Genomic DNA, 18,482 nt, shown 5'->3' with positions numbered 1-18,482 from the left:
AGGAACATCTCTGCAGGACTGTACCATTCTGTACGGATGTGTGGGCACACACTTACTTGCTTACTGGCTCTTAGAGAACCCGAGGTTCATTGCCGCCCTCACATAAGCCCGCCATAGGTCCCTGTCCTGAGCAAGATTAATCCAGTCACTTAATCCAGTCCCTATCATCATAACCCACTTTCCTCAAATTCATTTTAATATTATCCTCCCATCTACGTCTCGGCCTCCCCAAAGATATTTTTCCCTCAGGTTTCCCAACTGACACTATATATGCATTTCTGGACTCACCCATACCTACAGTATCCATATAATATACATTATACAAACAGAAGGAATATATATAAATACTTATTTTAAGCTTACTTACTTACTGGCTTTTAAGGAACCCAGAGGTTCATTGCCACCCTCACATAAGCCCGTCATTGGTCTCTATCAGTCCCATTCCGAGGCTTATTTGAAGGATTCGTAACAAGCTGTTTTTTACGGTGAAGGGTTGTTAGTCCTTCGCCCAACCCCCAAGCTGGAGGACCACCCCTCATCGGCTGTCCGCGACTGCTTATTCAATATATTCACAGCTACCCTCCATATCTGGAGGCCGTCTCCTCGATCCGCAACCTGAGGACGCGCCATGCCGTGGTGATAGGGACCCACAATACATGGACTTATTTTAAGCACAAGTATTAATATAAAATTCCACAAAATTAACATAAAAATACATAGAAAAGTCAACTGGAGGACTGAAGCGTACTTAGGAAATTAAAAAAAAAATACATGTTTATTTTCGTGGGACAAAGAATAACGTTTAAATAATGACACTGGTATGAAAGCATGTAGTGTTCTCGTGTCACTGATTGGTTCTGTCTTCTCTTACCAAGACAGCAGTAAGTCACATTCGTTTTTATATTCATTATTTGTCATAAAGACAAAATTAATCCACTAACAGTCTTTTCAGCTCACTCAAACAATTTTCTTTGTCATAATGAGGCTGAAGGCTTGCTCTTCTTGCTAACCAATGCCAAAAAAGGGCCATTTTCGTGGGAAGTTCCAAAATAATGTCATTCAGCACTTATGCCAAAAACTTCGTAAAACACAAATTCACAATTTGTTTTTCGATTTTTGTACTGGGCTCCATCAGAAAAATATACATACAACTTTTTTCACATTACCTATTTCATTCTTCAGAAAACTTTATTAATTTGCGTTGGAGAAGGTCGTGTTTAAGACACTCTGTAACAAGTTTTTATGCTTTAATTCGGTTCTTGTCTTTAAAATAAATGACAAAGGAATGTAGTAAGGTCTGAGTTTTATTCCAATTAAGACCCTGTACTGATTCTTGAATAAGGCAGGAATAATTTTCTGATAAGCCAATAATTAAAAAGATACTCACCACTGGAGTGCTTATTTCTTCACCAGAAATGCAGCTTGGTGTATAAGGATCTAGGACTTCTATCTTGATCGAAAGTTTATCTAAAAATTCCTCAGAAGACAAAATCAGTTCAGTCCAGCAGTTACTCATTGTTCATAACTGACTACAAATATAATTTCTGTTTCAAATACTTTTTGCAAATATCGAATTAAATCGGCAACTCCTGATTTTTATTTCAGAAATTGTCCACAAATAGCAACATTGTGCACATCTATATTCCTGATATCCTCATAGACATTATGTAAACTCTCGCCTCTCACCACACCAGTCTTCATTTGGTTTAAGGCACATGTGGATGTTATAGATACTCGTTCTGATGAAAGACAAATAAATAGGTATTGAGACGTGTACTCTTCTAAAATATTCGAAAAGCAAAACTGGTTTTAGTGCGAGAATAATTTATTTATCGTATCATATTTTATATTTAATTAAAATGAATACCCCCTTTATCCATATCATGTAAAAACACTTTCAAAATCCTTTGTTTGGCATGGCTTCCCATATCTGATGTGTTTGAAACTTTTCACAGGTTCATTTTTTTACAAATTGGAACAACTTTGGGGGGAGAGGGGCGATTGCTAAAATAATATATACTGTAAAAGAAATTCCACAGATATAGCTCAGGACCACTCTATTGTACTGTTACGAGAAGTTTTGCTTCTCGAAATAGCATAGGTCTACTGATAACCTGCCTATGTGTGCATTTATTTAGTAATTTCTTACTCTGTGATTTATTAGTTTCCCATTGTGAAATTTTGTACACTTAAAATGGAGGATATGTTGATATTTTAAAATTGACATTCAATTTGTGCTAACATAATTAAAATTAAGCTTTATATAATAGGCTAATTAGGGAATGCAGACATGAATAAAAAGGCTGAAAGCATGACTTTAAACTTCTAAAATGATATTAATCTCGATTTCATACCATAAACATAATGGGAGAATCGAACATTTATATATGTCAGTGTGTGCACTTTTTCGAAAAATTCCATATTGTATAAATTTCAAAACAATGAAGTTTAGTCCCCGCAAATGTATACAGGTATCTTTTATTTACCATTAGAAAGTGCACAAAAAGTTCCAAACTATTTTGAAAACGTAAGATCAAAACCCGGAATGATTCAGAAGTGACAGCAATGACAATGAATATTGCAACTACTTCTACACACTGATATTGCAGGTAAATGCCAGGATGAAATTTTAAGAGAGTCCACTTGCGTCAGTTCAAATCTTTATAGTTTCTTCAGAAGCAAATGTGTATGAATCCAGTCAATTGATATGAGTGCAGCATCAAAGTGTTTATGATTTCCTTGGAGGCAAGTATGTATGTGTCCATTCCATGTATATTAGACAGTGCCAATTCAACATTTTCATTTTTCAGAAGAGCCTCTCGATGACTGCAGACATCAATGTTTTTTGTCTGCCTTCTGCTATATCCATTTTCGATAGTAAATGTCATAATCTGTGTTCTTACAGTGCAATAGTGCTAACATAATAATGCTGTTTTTTTTTTAGTAGGTTATTTTATGACGCTTTATCAACATCTCAAGTTATTTAGCGTCTGAATGAGATGAAGGTGATAATGCCGGTGAAATGAGTCTGGGGTCCAGCACCGAAAGTTACCCAGTCATATTGGGTTGAGGGAAAACCCTAGAAAAAACCTCAACCAGGTAACTTGCCCCGACCGGGAATCGAACCTAGGCCACCTGGTTTCGCGGCCAGATGCGCTGACCGTTACTACACAGGTGTGGACTATAATGCTGGTCTCTGAACAGAATTCAGGATAGTAATATCACAATTTCAACAGGAATGTAGACTGTAACAAACTGACTCAATGACTCAACGTGATATGTGAGGGACACAAATGTGCAGATATTGAACATGGGACTAAAACTGTAATATTAGAGGATAATTTTTTGTATCATAATATAAATCAGACTTTGAAGAAGAATCACTAACCTGTTTGGTGTACTAAAGCAAATATTTTTATAATTCAAGTCACATAAATCCATTACAAGAATTTCCACCATTCAAAAGTTTGCATATATAATGCGCAATGGATAAACTTTAAACACTTCATTCAGAGACAAAATGTTGTAACAAACACTGAAGAAATATTTATTCTTTAACAGTTTTCAATTATTGATTTCTAAAAAATCAAACCCATTTTTTTCTTCCTTCTCGCATATTAAAAAAAATATTTTGCTCTTCGATATGACATCCAACATACTAACTGATGTAGTCCAGACTTCCTTTGGCCTTTTCCAGTTCATGCAAGAAGGCATAAAACTGAGAGAGAGACATTTCCAAATAAACGTTTCTTGTGCATCCACCACCTATATCAATAACAAGTTTCAAGTGAAGATAAGTTGTTCCAACTTGTCTTTCTTTGCTGCTAGCTGCAGTAACTGTAACATAAATAAATACATATTAAAATACGCTATTCCTGTAATGTACTGCGCTAAAAGACAGAACATCTTATGTGAAACATTTCTAAGCCACAGTGATTCAGCCCTACCACATTAGACTTATGGTCCATGCAATACAGGAGTTTTATCTAGGTACACTCATTCCTGTGACACCTCAACAATTCATAATCATCCTTATCAACATAGCCATTCCATCATTAAGGACAGGACAATTTTTACTTTTGAAAGTGTATAATACAATGGTAGGTATCAAAGTGAAATTTAGATTTTATTAATTAAACATACATATTATGTACTATCAGTTCAATTATTACACTACAACGTTCTATTCAATGGTTATTAGGTATATTATATCACTTTTAAAAGTTGTTACAGATGGGACCTCATTTTGGTAACATTAAAGTTAAGGGTTAACACTGTAAAATTTGCTACCCAAGTTATTTATACTGAAAAATGTTAATCTTAAATTCCAGGAATTTTCTTTGAAAATTTATAGAAAATCCTGTCTCAGACTTGCTTACATTCAAGTTCTTGTAGTAACCCTATCATTTCTGCAAACTTCATCACAAATCTCTTTGTTGTTTCCATTTTGAAAATAATATCTTTGAAATCATGTATAACCAGGCCATTGTAACCTTGCACCTGACAGCTTAACGTAATGTTACTACAATGACCACTTGTTACACAACAGCTGACTTAACTAATGCAGAATTTGCTATTCTGCTCCATTAATTCAAATGATAATTGAAGAGTCCACTGCAAGAATGATGGATGTCATTTGGAATACATTTCTCAGGAGAAGCAAGTGAAAGTTTGAAATGCTTAGTGCTCAAAGCTTAACTGTGATTTTCCGATCATTACTGGACAATGACTATCAGTGTTAATGCCATATAACTCTCTATGTACATTCTGTATGTCTTAAGCTATGCTTTGACAGTCTTGGTTCATTTTCGACAAAAAAGTGACATCCATCATTCTTGCAGTGGACTCTTCAATTATTTTGTAACTCCATTCTTTATTGGTATCTTCCTGGAGAGGCCTAAAGTTTTTGATGTCCGCTATGTTAAATTATTTACAAGAATGGATAGATTCACATATAGGCCTATACCGGTTGTTCTGTATGGCTGTGAAACTTGGACTCTCACTTTGAGAGAGGAACAGAGATTGAGGGTTTTTGAGAATAAGGTTCTTAGGAAAATATTTAGGGCTAAGAGGGATGAAGTTACAGGAGAATGGAGAAAGTTACATAACACAGAGCTGCACGCATTGTATCCTTCACCTGACATAATTAGGAACATTAAATCCAGACGTTTGAGATGGGCAGGGCATGTTGCACGTATGGGCGAATCCAGAAATGCATATGGTGTGTTAGTTGGGAGGCCAGAGGGGAAAAAACCTTTGGGGAGACCGAGACGTAGATGGGAAGATAATAATAAAATGGATTTGAGGGAGGTGGGATATGATGATAGAGACTGGATTAATCTTGCTCAGGATAGGGATCAATGGCGGGCTTATGTGAGAGCGGCAATGAACCTCCGGGTTCCTTAAAAGCCAGTAACTAAGTATAGGCCTATACAGACATTATGTAACATAAGCCTGTAGCAAACTGACAACACAGCAGTGCTCCGTGTGGCAGCAAGAGCATCTGATGGAAAATGCTACATTCTGATTCATTCAGAAGCCTATCATACAGTGTTCAATTTTCTTATAGGAAGGGCTGCCAACCCAAATAACAACTGTCAAGTACAAGGTTACAATGGCCTGGGTATAGTAAACTTCAATGCTGTCAGCTTCTTCCACACCACCTTGACTAACTATCACATATTCATGTTTTGTCTGCTTTTGCTCTAACCTACATGTTCAATTAAGTAGGTATTGGGACTCCCTTAACGTCGTCTGCACCTTCAGTATCTGTGTTTGTATGTAGACCTACATCACTAAGCCACTTTAGAGCCTGTCAATATCAATCTCTGTCGTCCTCCTCCTGCCGAACTTGGTGTAAATTGAGCTCTGAGGATATAGTTCTCTCAGTTACAACGCTTCTTTGGTACACAGAAGCAGCCCAGAAGTAATAGCTTGACTCGAAGTTTTGTATAGTGTTGACATTTTTCAACTTTTCTTGTAAGATATATCTCTGTATTGGTTTATTTCTGCACCATTTACTAAAATTACTTGGATCCCCTTGACAATATTAGTTCATGTCTTGTAAAAATTGTATGCTGATGAGACAAGTACTTGTCTTGTTTTGACTCTGGTGTAAATGAAGAGTGGTGTTTCTTGGAAAAGGAGTAGTAGATGATCGTTCAGTTAAAATCCTCCCCCAAGGAAGACTAATAGTTTGATCTATGTTTAGATGAGTAGGCAAATAAAGATTTTATGAAAACAAGTGGGTCTACATATTAAAAATGAACATGGTTCTGAAGGTGTATGTTACGGACGGGACAATATTTTAAAATTCAATACAGATTTCATATTTAGGATCAAGCTCTGTGGTTATGCTAAGATTAGATTGTTTGATCTAAATGCACACTCAAAATAATTTGTGATGGTTATAATGTATGTAAAAGAAAGTTTCTTACCTTTTTGTTTCCCGGTCGGGGCAAGTTATCTGGTTGAGGTTTTTTCCGGGGTTTTCCCTCAACCCAATACGAGCAAATGCTGGGTAACTTTAGGTGTTGGACCCCGGACTCATTTCACCGTCATTATCACCTTCATCTCATTCAGACGCTAAATAACCTGAGATGTTGATACAGCATCGTAAAATAACCTACTTACCTTTTTGTTACAGACGGGACAATCTGGTGTAGATTTAATTCATTTGTGATTCATATACAGTGGCTCTCATAATTGATTGTACACTTACATTTTTCATATAAATCAAATTATATATTGTATTTAGCATTATAATTTACATACAAAACAAATATAATTGTAATGTCTATTATCATTTCTCCAACTAAACATAATTTGTCTACAATGTTAATGGAATAAAATAAAATTTAACAAAACACATCTTATTTCAACATCACATAATTGATGGTACAGAGGAAAAAAAACATAACCTTATTTACAAGAACAATAAACTCAATACTTTGTGGACAGTCCCTTGGCTTTAATAACTTCTCTCAGTCGTTTTGCATGGACTGTACTAATTTATTTGTGATGGAACTACAACTATTTGACCGTTCCTGAATTAATGCAGCCTTAAGCTGACTTTTACTTGTCACATAGTGTTTTGTGCCCTTTTCTCCAATTCCCAGCACAAATTCTCAATCGGATTGAGATCTGGGGATTGAGGTGGTGTATTCAAGTGTTTATATAGCAGCCACAACTTAACATTGAGGGCTGGCCGTATGTTTTGGGTCATCATGTTGGAACTAATAGTACGACTCCAAGCCCATTTTCGCCGCACTTTGTTGAAGATTTTGCCTCAAAATGTTAAGGTAGCCGTACTGGTTCATTGTGCTCTCTATGAAAGCTAGGTTCCCTACACCATTAGCAGACATACAGCCCCAAACCATAGAAGAACCACCACCATGTTTTACAGTTGGGCGGAGATTTTTCTTTTTAACCTCTGTGCCACACTAAATTTCGTCCCTCCGAATCAAAAATGTTGAATTTACTTTCATCACTAAAGATGACTGATTTCCAGTACTCTTCACTACAATTTACATACCTTTTTGCAAAGTCCAATCTCTTACGCCGATTTACTTCCGTGATCCATGGCTTTTCCCTCACTACTCTGCCGTGATAACCCGCTCTTCTTGAAGTGCGACCAATCATTTCAGTAGGTACAGGTTGGCTAAGTGTTACATTAACTTCAGAGGTCAGTTTCGGAGCACTAAGCCGTGGGTTATGTCGAACTGTGGAAACTATCTGCCGTTCATTTCGTTTGTTAAGTATTTTTTCTACCTTGGCCTCTTTCATTTTGTATTGTTCCATTATATATGTATCTGTTTACTATCCCTTGAATTGTAGAATGTGTTCTTCTAAAAACTGAACCTATTTTTCTATGTGATTTCCCTTTTAAAGCCAAATTAATAATTGATTTGCACTCTTCCAATGAAGTTTCTTTCCTCTTGCCCATTTCAACTAGCGCGCGGAAATAAAGAGTCCACTCTGTGCAGTACACCTACTGACGATAAAAACGCAACTGCTGAACCTCTTGTCCAGATAGTAATAGAAGTGAGACGTTAACAGGTGTACGTTCAATTTTGTGATGTAGTTGATCGTGTATTTAAGCTAATAAAATTATTATGCAGTGCTTACAGTATCTTCAAACAGAGGTGCAAAGTAAAAATCGTAATTGTAATGTGTAAACACATACTCTCTTAGAATAATTAACGTAATTTAAGTAAAATCGTCTGAGTGATTAATCTCATAAAACTGTATGCTTAAATGATAATGTACGATCAATTATGAGAGCCACTGTGACAATCATTACTTTGCAAACCATGAAAACTACGCTGTTGAGTAACAAATTAATTGTGTTTTCCCCCATTAGTCAGTTGTTAAAAAGAAAACATTATTGTTATTGCTACAGGTCCACCAACTGATTCTGATTATGAAGTCATCTGTTTTTTCTGTGAGGTTTTCTTCAGTGATGGCAGTGGTTTTAACTGGTTTCACTTTATTCTTTTTCAGTTCCAATTTTTTTAGTTTCTCTAATTCCCTATTTTCTTTCCTCTCCAATTTCTCCTTCTCTTTGTGTTCTGTTTCTTTTTCTTTCTTCTCGCTAAATTCTAACCACTTTTTCGATTTTGTGGCATGTGGCAGTTTCTCTCTCTTTCGTATCTTCTTTAGAGGTGGTTCAGTTGGCCACAATAAGTGATTTCCAAATGCAGGACTGATATTTCTTTTATTGGAGACTTCAGCTATTGTCTTGTTTTGTTCTGTATCATGTTCTGGAGTTAAGGTGGAAAGATTTTGATGTTGGAGAGAAAGTGTTGAGTTAGATATATTTGCATCACCATGCAGGACTACGGCTGAAGGACCATACACTTATGGCCAGTGGTAGTGTGAAGTGGCTCCAGTGGTTGGCATCTTTCTCCAGACAGTACACACCTTGAACGAATAACTTTCCAAACTTCAAAGAGCTCTATAGCTTCAGGATCTCCATGCCAACCTGAAGTTTCACATTTGCGGAACTCCTCTGCTCGACCTCTTTTCATAATAGACTCAATATACAACAAATGTTCAATCCCAAAACTTGCAGGTTTCACACTGGCTTCTGTACCAGTGATTTCTGGAAGACACTGTCTTGTTCTGCTTGACATGCACTGCTGTAGTCAAATGCATCTGGGTTAAACGGGTACAATCCACATTTTGTAAACCCATTTTGAATAACTGTACGGGTTGCTTTTTCAGTAAAAACATTTTCAAGCAAAACCCCGAAAGTTGCTTTTGATACAACTTTATTGCCATTTTTTTGTTTCCAATCAAACTGTTTTTGCCCAACCGGCTTTAAGTGGCCTGAAAACTGATACGTCTGCAGGTTGCAGAATATGTGTGGCATTTGGTAACAAAGCAAACTGTAGAATGCCATTTTCAGAACAAAATTTAGAGACATTGTATGTAACATGTGACTTATGGCCGTCCACAACCAGAAGAATGGGAAACTTAATTTGCAGACTTTTCACCCATGGAATGAACACATTTGCAATATATTCATAATAAATGGCACCTGTTATCCAACCATTTCTTGATCTGCCAATTCCCCAAGTTTCATTTAAGTTTGCAGCTATATCCTTAGAAATTCTTTGGAAAGGGAACACAACCATTGGGGGAGCTATTGAATCACAGGCACTCAAATTAGCTAGAACTGTTATAGCCTCTTTTTCGTTATCAGACTTTATTTCATACAAGTTCTTATATGAAATAGGTCCCAATACTTTTCCACTTTTGGGGCAAGTTAGAAATCCTGATTCATCCACATTGAACATTCTTTACGGATCTTCCAAAATATCCAATGCATTCTCTTCTTTCAAATAGTCATGTAATTCACTGAACCAATTTCTAATTTTATCTTCTGTCACATCTGCTCGAGCTGTATTAATACCCTCTGCATATCTTTCTGATACTGTTGGATGTCACTTCATGAATGATTCGAACCAATGTCTTCCTGGTTTGTTGTCTTTGAAAGGAACTTTCCTGTTTGCATTTATCTCTAAATCTTCTGTTATGATATCTTTTACAGTTTCACACAAGGTGTGTCTTTTTATTGGCAGACCCTCTTTAGCGCAAACAAATATCCAATCAATCTTCTTAATGTATCCAGCTGTTTGCCGACAACATAAAGTCCACTATAGTATATTCAGTTGTTGTTTTTCACGAGAAATGAGGGGTATTTTGATTTAAAATGTACCTAATGCATAAATTTTATGCCCTTCTCGTGGGTACTCAGCTTGTCGTGGTGAGGGGGCTTAAACTTGTTGTTTAAGTAAATTGCAACGTAAACAAATATCCAAGACACAAGCAAATTTTCCTCGGCTTCTGTTAGATGTGTGCTCAGTCCCATTTTTCTTTTTAAAGGGACAGTACACTTTAATTTATTCAGTAATGTTGAATGTAGTATGCCATATTTTCTCGCAATTTTTCTTATGCTTCCCTTTTTATCTCTAACATCCTGCAAAGCATTCTCAAGATCCTTTTCACTGTACTTGAATAGTTCTTTCTTCTTAGCTGCAGATGCCTTTTTCTTATCTCTGCCCATCTTCGCTCATAAACTAGGCTTTAAAAAGTATAAAATGGAACAATAGAATACCACAAACGTGGTATAAACATTCTAAACCCTAAATATTTATTGTAAGAAGCTGGTCAACTACTAGAACAGGAAATGCCAATTGTTGACCACTAATTGGTCATCTACTAGACATCTGAGCATTTTGGGGTTTCAGTAGTTGTCCAGCCAGCTCTTGCCATAATAACTTAAAACTAATTGTTAGCAACAGGTCACTAGCATTAATTAATGTGCATTTTAATCATATAAATAAGAAAAGAAAATAATAAGTCATTAATCAGGGTAGATGTATATGGATAATAGAAAAAGGCGCAACTCACCTTCCTTATTAATATCTGAAGCAATCCATGTGACAAACCAGAAAATAAGGCTAGAAAATGGTGCCTATTCAGTATAACCAACTTCTGACCATTGTGTCAAGTGAGGCAACCCCTACTCTTTCAAATACCATATAATTCTATACTCTTTGGTTTAGTACAACTAAACACTACCTTATTTATTTTTTATTTTACTGGGTTATTTTACGACGCTGTATCAACATCTCAGGTTATTTAGTGTCTGAGTGAAATGAAGGTGATAATGCCGGTGAAATGAATCCAGGGTCCAACACCGAAATTTACCTAGCACTCTACCTTATTATATGCTGATTTGGTCAACTATAGGTGTATGGCCAACTGTCGGCACAGTCACCCTATCTTAGAAGTGAGAGCTACCAGTATATTGACACAATATAAGTGACACATTACTTTCTATTTTCAAGCTCCAAAAATGTTAGAAGAAGAATCTCATTTCCGTGTTTGATGTTTCCCTCCAATTACACATATGCTTCAGTATTAAGGACCTAAAAAGAAAAAAGTACCTACTTGGGCTGCAAAAATATCCCTATATTTTTTTTCCAGGAGGCAAACTTTACAAATACAGTAGAGCACCAATTATCCGAAACAATTGCGGACGGGGGTGTTCGGCTAACTGATTTTTCGGATAATCAATACAGTACAAATAAGAAACATGTACATGGTGTAAAATATTTCATAGACATCCTACATTACGCTTTTAAGTATACATTTCGAAATAGTGGACCAGATAATTAATAAAAAAAAGTTATTGTGGTAGCAGGAGTCTGACATTCTTATAAAAAAAGTGGAACAGACAGTCCAGGAGGCTGACATTTAAGAAGTTCATTTTTCATCACCACTATATGAAATATTTAACCCTTCAATTCCCTGTGTCATCTAGAGGTGCAGCTACTTCAAATCCAAAATTGTGTTCAAATAAACTTTTAGTTTGCTATCGATGAAATTAGGAATTAAATTAATAGGTCTATTATGTATTTTCTATCTTAGATAGCTTATCAAATGCTAAGTGAAAATAACTATGCTAACTTAGTGAATAAATTTTCACTTAGCATTTGATAAGCTAAGACGGCAAATACATCATATTAATTTAATTCCTATATCTTAGCTTATCGGAATCTATATAAGTTAACATGCCTTTAAAATCAATGAAATTAGACTTAAGCAACTTTCCATTGTTGGAGAAACTGGATATAATTTTAATTATTAAGATATTCAGGCTTCAACAATAGGGAAGAAAATATTGTTGCATGTGAATATAGCAATTTCAACACTTCTTGTTCTAGAAGTAAAAAGTATCGGTAATAGTAAGTGTAAACTTTCAATATATACATATTTGAGTTGAAATTGTAATTTATCACTGCATAGCAAAAAATAGTCTAAAGAAATTTAGCAAGATGTCAATTTTTTAGGAGAATAAACGAGTGTGACCTATAAGTGACACTAGGCATTGTGTGAGTTGCACATTATATTATTCATTGTTTTTTCTTTATAACCTGAGAGTTTGTGAAACTGTAAAATGTTGAATGTACGGTAGATCTTCAAACTGAAGATGTACCTGTTGACATAACCTTAATCTCTCCTCAAGATTGCGATGAGGAAAATGGCGATGAGGCAGAACTAAACCTGAACCTCTCCCTGCAAGCATGCCTATTACAACAGTGGAAGTGAATGTGACATCCTCAGAGAATGAAGACATTATAAAATAAGAAGGCATATGCCTATGCCAATCGAGTGTTAGCAGCAGTACGGCGTTGTCACACGGTTCACGAGATGTGGAAGACAGAGACAACAGATAAGGACAGAAAATATCAGTTGCTGCTCGCTGCAGCGAGCGGGTGGGTCGAGACCTGTTCCTTCATTGTTTGTAATGTTTAAATATAATTACTCTTACTGAAGTAATTTTCTTCCCAATTTTTCAGTTTATTGCAGGGGCAGCCTACAAATCTTGCGATAATAAAACGTAAACATATCTGTAGAAACGTAATTTGGTATTGATATTGAATCTACATAAAGATTAATTCTGTGGTCCTACAAAATATTAATTGATACTGAAGTTGAAAAGTATTTTATTTTTCCTCTCCTAAATGAAGCCTATACAATTTAATTTAATTCTCTAGCTTATACCTACCTAGGAGCCCAGGGTTCTATATTCTGGTTACGAATCTGACTATAATGCAACGTAAGCATAATATGTGTTAATACATAATTCAATATTCATACTGAAATTATAAATTATTTTATTCTCCAACTTTTACGTATCTAGAGGTCCAGAGTTCTATATTCTGGTTAAGAATCTGGCTATAAGAATATAGGCATATCTGTTCATATGTAGGCCTAATTCAGTACTCATATTGAAATTGAAAATTACTTTGTCAAATCAAGCCTATCTAATTTAATTTAATCCTCAAGCTTATACTATCTAGATGTCCATGGTTCTATGTTCTATCACTCTGGCCAGTGACAGTAAAAGCCTACAAGTAAAGGCAGTTATATAGGAGTGAATATGAAAACTGTAACGCAATAATATCATTAATATATTGAAGATAAATTTGTATATTAGAAAACGTATATATAACGCAAGGTTTTTAAAATAGAAATTGAGTTTTGGAATTGTAAAATCTCCTCGTTTCTAGCATGCCTGTATTTATCTTAAAAGTGAAATGCAAATAAATTCCCTCATTTTATAAAGTTTTTTAATACTCTCAAGGAAGAATGTTCTTAATACTCTTCGTATAACTCATCGAAAAAGAGGCAGGAGTGAATAATTTCAACTCAAATCAACTTCACAGGGAGTTATACCCGAAAGCTTGATTTTCATAATACACGTCACTGTTCATTAACAGAAAACCACAATTTAAGTCACACAGAGTTAGTGTACACTCAATGTTGGTTGCTTGACGGTTGTCAGCCCACTTTGGGGTCTGTGGATATAGAGGGAAAAATTGGATCGGTGTCTGGTAGAGTTCCCGGGTAGCTCAGTTGGTACGTTTAACCAAAGGTCCCGGGTTCGATACCCGGCCCCAGAACAATTTTTCACTCGAAATTATTCAAATCAACTTTACAGGGAGTTATACCTGAAAGCTTGATTTGCAGAGGCAGGAATGTTTATATTTACAATATCAACCAAATATCTCATACGTTTAAGCAATATTTCGTCTTATACCATGTATGCTATTCCAATGAAAAGTAAAAATCGCATATGTGGTTATTCTCAGCTTTCTTCTTTCTTTCCCCATTCTATAATGGCACTGCTACCACATACTACTAATATAGTCTATTTAAATATCGTATGATGAAGTAATACACGGTTCTGGAAATCGTCCAAATAATTAACACATTTTGCGTTATTTTCCAGGAGAGGTAAATACTGGTATACCACCTATTTGAATTGTCTCTTTGCCTGTCCGAGAATACAAGATAACCTATGCACTTCTAAACCACACGTCTCTGCAGTCAGATTCTCTGTTCGGTGAAAAAGTGACCACACTGCATCATAAGCTAGTCCTTTAGAAGAAGTATATATACAGAAAATATAATATTCCTCGCCTGTGAGTGTAGAACTATCCTTTTGCGTATAACAGATGAAACACCAGAGCCACTTGCAATACCTTCAAGCGACATTGTTACGGAAGTTACACATCACACAAGAGAAAACAGTCCATGTCTGAATTTGAAAATAAATAGAATCTATCTTCGTTTGCAGAGAGGGACTTCTGAGCAAAATATGTTATATATTGTAGATTGGTTATCTCTGTTTCGTCTTAAAGCGTTAACACGCAACCCAATTGACATATAATTGCCATTCTTGTACAGCTGATTTCAGTATGTGTAGCTCTATCGAATGTCACAGCTTAAAATTCATTCCTAGCCATAAATATTGCATGCGCAAGAAATAAACTAATATGCGAGATTTCGCGATGATTTAACTAGGCAACACCGCATCACTGTTACTGGCTAGTCGAGATAGACCGGCCTGAACTAGCTCCGCCTTATATGCCTTCTTATTCTGAAAGCGCTCTAGAGTAAAATTCACTCAGAACTTTCTAGCCAAGGCAAGAAAAGAAGAGAAATAACCACCAGTGCATCGCAGATAAGTTTGTATTGCAGAAGACGAGGAAAATAGTAAAACAAATACCTACCAGAAGTTACAAAGAAGAAATGGGTAGATGATGAACGTGTATTTACACAAATCAGGAAGAGATGATGATGAATTCTTCACAAATAGCAATGAGTCTAATCCAGTGGTGAACACCTCAGTTGCTCTTACGAAGCAATGTGTGTGTACTCTCGAGCAAACATTGCGATGATCTACTCTCGCATACTGCTCGTGTGCAGTGAAGAGTTCTCTTGCACAAAGAGCAAGAGTTGGTCACCACTGGACTAATCTATCTCCTGTTCAATGCTTCGAACTCTTATTCACACATATTTTCGACATGATTGTCGAGATGCCAAATAATAGCCTATGTATTTCCTACAACAAAAACGCACTCAACTGACCAGTGTTAAAACTTTATTTAGCAGTTCAATTACTGATTGGTTATCTCTTACCTCACATCTCAGTACATATGCATGTTACTGGAAAGTAGACTGTTCTGCCCTGATCTAGAAATAAAATAGATAGGCTATATGGGCAGAGTTGATCTTTTCGACGAAGTGCAGACTCAGAATTGGTCACTAAGGGAAAATTGGTGGTTTCCTGTATTTGCATTTGGATGGAATGCAGCCTGTCAAAATGCTTAGCAAATTATGAGAAGATAATTCATTCATTGCCAACTTAGAACAGTGGTCCAAACTTACTGATGTTTGCATGGAAAATATTAAGTTATCATATTGTTGTGGTTTTTCTGTGGAGGATCGTATTATCTCTGTGGTACGATACAACAGTGATATGGAAGGCCATTGTGAAGGAGAATTGTAGTCACAGAAGATTTGCTGATTACACAAACATGACGGAGGGAGAGGAAAAAATAGGCAAAAAGGATTGCAGACAAGATATAAACAGAAATAAGGAAATGTAGAACTGAGTTCAGGAGAAGTAGACGCAATTGCAATCTAATAATGAAAATTTTAAACAAATGGCTCCCCTCTCCCACCCTACATTCCCACTTTTTCACCAATCACTCGAATGCTCCTCTGGTGGGGAAACGCATGGGGATGGTTCACGTTTTCTAAAGAATTAAGTTCCCCATTTGCTAGAATAATAGTAGAACTACATGCATATTTGGTTAATCGAAACTTCTTTGTAAAATCCGAGTGAAACTTCGGTATCTACCCACACTACACACAGGAGAGAAAACGCTATTAAAATATTGAATTCACATTCTTCGGCTTCACATCATTCACGTATCAACTAATCCACTAACCTTGTCATATACCTCGGCCTTCATGTCGCTTACCTATCCCCTCATTTAACCCATAAAGAAACGAACATCAGATGTCCATCCCGTGTGTAATGTGGAGAGATATCCAAGATTGGTCTCGGCCTATAGTACCTAACTGAAGCCTTACCACCAAATTTCCACTCAACATCTACAACCTGGTTGGCTCCTAAAAATTCCATTATTGCAATTATGTTTCAAACCGTATTAATTAAGAAAAATACATATTTAGTTGCTCATTTAATTATAAAATATACAACAGATATTTCATGTTCTACACAAAACAAAAAGTATTTATAATTTTAAAAAAATTATGAACTTATATCGAATTTACGAAATAACACTATAAGTTCTTTACAACGAGTTATTCTTCTCTTTCTAACTCGTTGGTTCTTGCGCACTGTTGCCAACATATCGCCCTACAATCTCGCTAACTTTTCAACAAAAAGTAGCTAAATCTCTCCAGAGTTAAAAAAAATCCCCAGAAATGTCGCTAAAAATTAATAATAAATATCACTAAATAAAAATAAGAAAAATATACATATCGTCGGTGAGGAAACAACACCGCGTAACTGACTTTTTGACGATTTTGTTTTTTGGTGCGTTGGCATCCCTGACACTGCGAGCACCATTTGGTAGCGCGGGAAAGTGTAATTTCACCATGTAAATGTGAGAAAAAGGAGTTGAAACAATACCGCTTATGTGAATTCCTGAAAATATTACTGAAATTCCGCGCAACTACACTACATGCAATACCGCCTAACTGTATTCTGGGTACATTTGTTGGAAATACAGCGTAACTGAATAAGAAAAATTTTAACACGGAAGAATAAAATAATGCTGTAGGCTATTTTATGGACAAAGTGTGCGAGCCGTGTATTCTCCAATTAGATATTTTCTTACAGTAATGTGTACGGCGGAAAATAGTTCAATATACCCAAATTGAAATGTAATACATGCTCACTTGATATGGATGAGTTGGCATGTGTCATCGAAAGAAAAGACTGAATTAATATTTCTCAACATTGTTACGGAAATACGCATGTCAATCTTCTGTGTGCCGCAAAGCATCGTTTTTCCCGCCAATTCGAACTGTATGCACTTATCTGACACATCAATACTTCTCTACATATTATAGTCCCGACGCTGTTATTTCCGGCGTGACTCCGCCCCTTTGCTTACGTCTTAGAAAGTAAAGGCTCTATGAAGTCTAGGTAGGTAGTATCGTTCGCCAGTTTTGTTCTCACATTGCCGAGCTACCATACGAGGAATCTATTTGCCGCACCGTTAAACATTATGTCGTAGCTCCTATGATAATAAATCAAACGCAATGTAATTTAGCAAATAATTGAGCGGCAAATGTCTTCGTGTGTTTTCTGCGAACGCCAAAAAAAAGAGCTAAAATGGCGGGCGATTATATTAAGTATTTATCGAGCCTTAAGAAATGAATCAGCGAATCACAAGACGCACACGTAGACACACAAGACGTAGGCGACCTGCAACGCGATTGACTGCCGGAAATTAGAGCGACGGGACTATAGTTAAGTACTGAGTTTCGTTGTAAGAAGTGTGCACAATGTTCTGTGAAAACTGCAAGAAAGGGGGAGCTACGTTGGATATAAAAGGTCGAAAACTGGAAAAGTAACTCAGGGACGCAAAGAAACTAGGGGCATCATGTAATTCCAAAATGTGACAAAAATAAAAATTCAGACAATGCAATGTAATTGGAAATGCTGAAAGACAAGAGATTTGTTTATACATTTTGGAATAAAATGACCTTGGATCAGAGAAAACAATACGTGAACAGTCTTGTGGATGTAACCCCGACAAAACGTCCTGGAAAGAGTACTGGTGAGTCAAGAAGAAATGGTACTTTGTTGCATCATTTCCGTGTGGGCAATGAAAAGTTACATGTGTGCAAGAAACTGTTCTCCAATACTCTTGCAATAAAAGATTAGAATGGCAGGTATTGATTAGAAAATTCAAAGCATGGAATGTCCTCTTCTTCTACTGTTTTCCATACTCATGCCAAAAAAGACAAAAAGGAAGAAGATAAACAATTTGTCAGGACATTTTTTGACAGTCTCCCTAAATTACCTTCCCATTATTGTCGATAGTCATCAAGCAAACTTTATTTAGAGCCTACAGTTC

The 18,482-nt window shown here is 36.1% G+C and overlaps 1 protein-coding gene across 2 annotated transcripts in view; it reads right to left on the bottom strand.

Annotated features, from left to right (window-relative positions):
- Nucleotides 1–2,442: 2,442 nt before the first annotated feature.
- LOC138710325 (coiled-coil domain-containing protein 186-like) overlaps nucleotides 2,443–18,482 on the bottom strand; it is a 54,948-nt gene continuing 38,908 nt past the window's right edge. The window contains exons 1-2 of one of the 2 annotated variants that reach the window (XR_011335207.1): nucleotides 16,462–16,734; nucleotides 2,443–3,837 (exon numbers count right to left, since the gene is read on the bottom strand). Coding sequence is in view for 1 of the 2 variants with exons in the window: in XM_069841135.1 (XP_069697236.1) it covers nucleotides 3,825–3,837 (13 nt within the window). In the remaining variant the exon portion in view is untranslated. Of the gene's footprint in view, nucleotides 3,838–16,461; nucleotides 16,735–18,482 lie in introns of those variants that run through there. The other variant, XM_069841135.1, reaches the window with a different exon arrangement.

This window comes from Periplaneta americana, chromosome 12 (genome assembly GCF_040183065.1).
Source record: "Periplaneta americana isolate PAMFEO1 chromosome 12, P.americana_PAMFEO1_priV1, whole genome shotgun sequence".
Classification (NCBI taxonomy): Eukaryota; Metazoa; Arthropoda; class Insecta; order Blattodea; family Blattidae; genus Periplaneta; species Periplaneta americana.
This window is presented reverse-complemented; position numbering and strand designations above follow the sequence as displayed.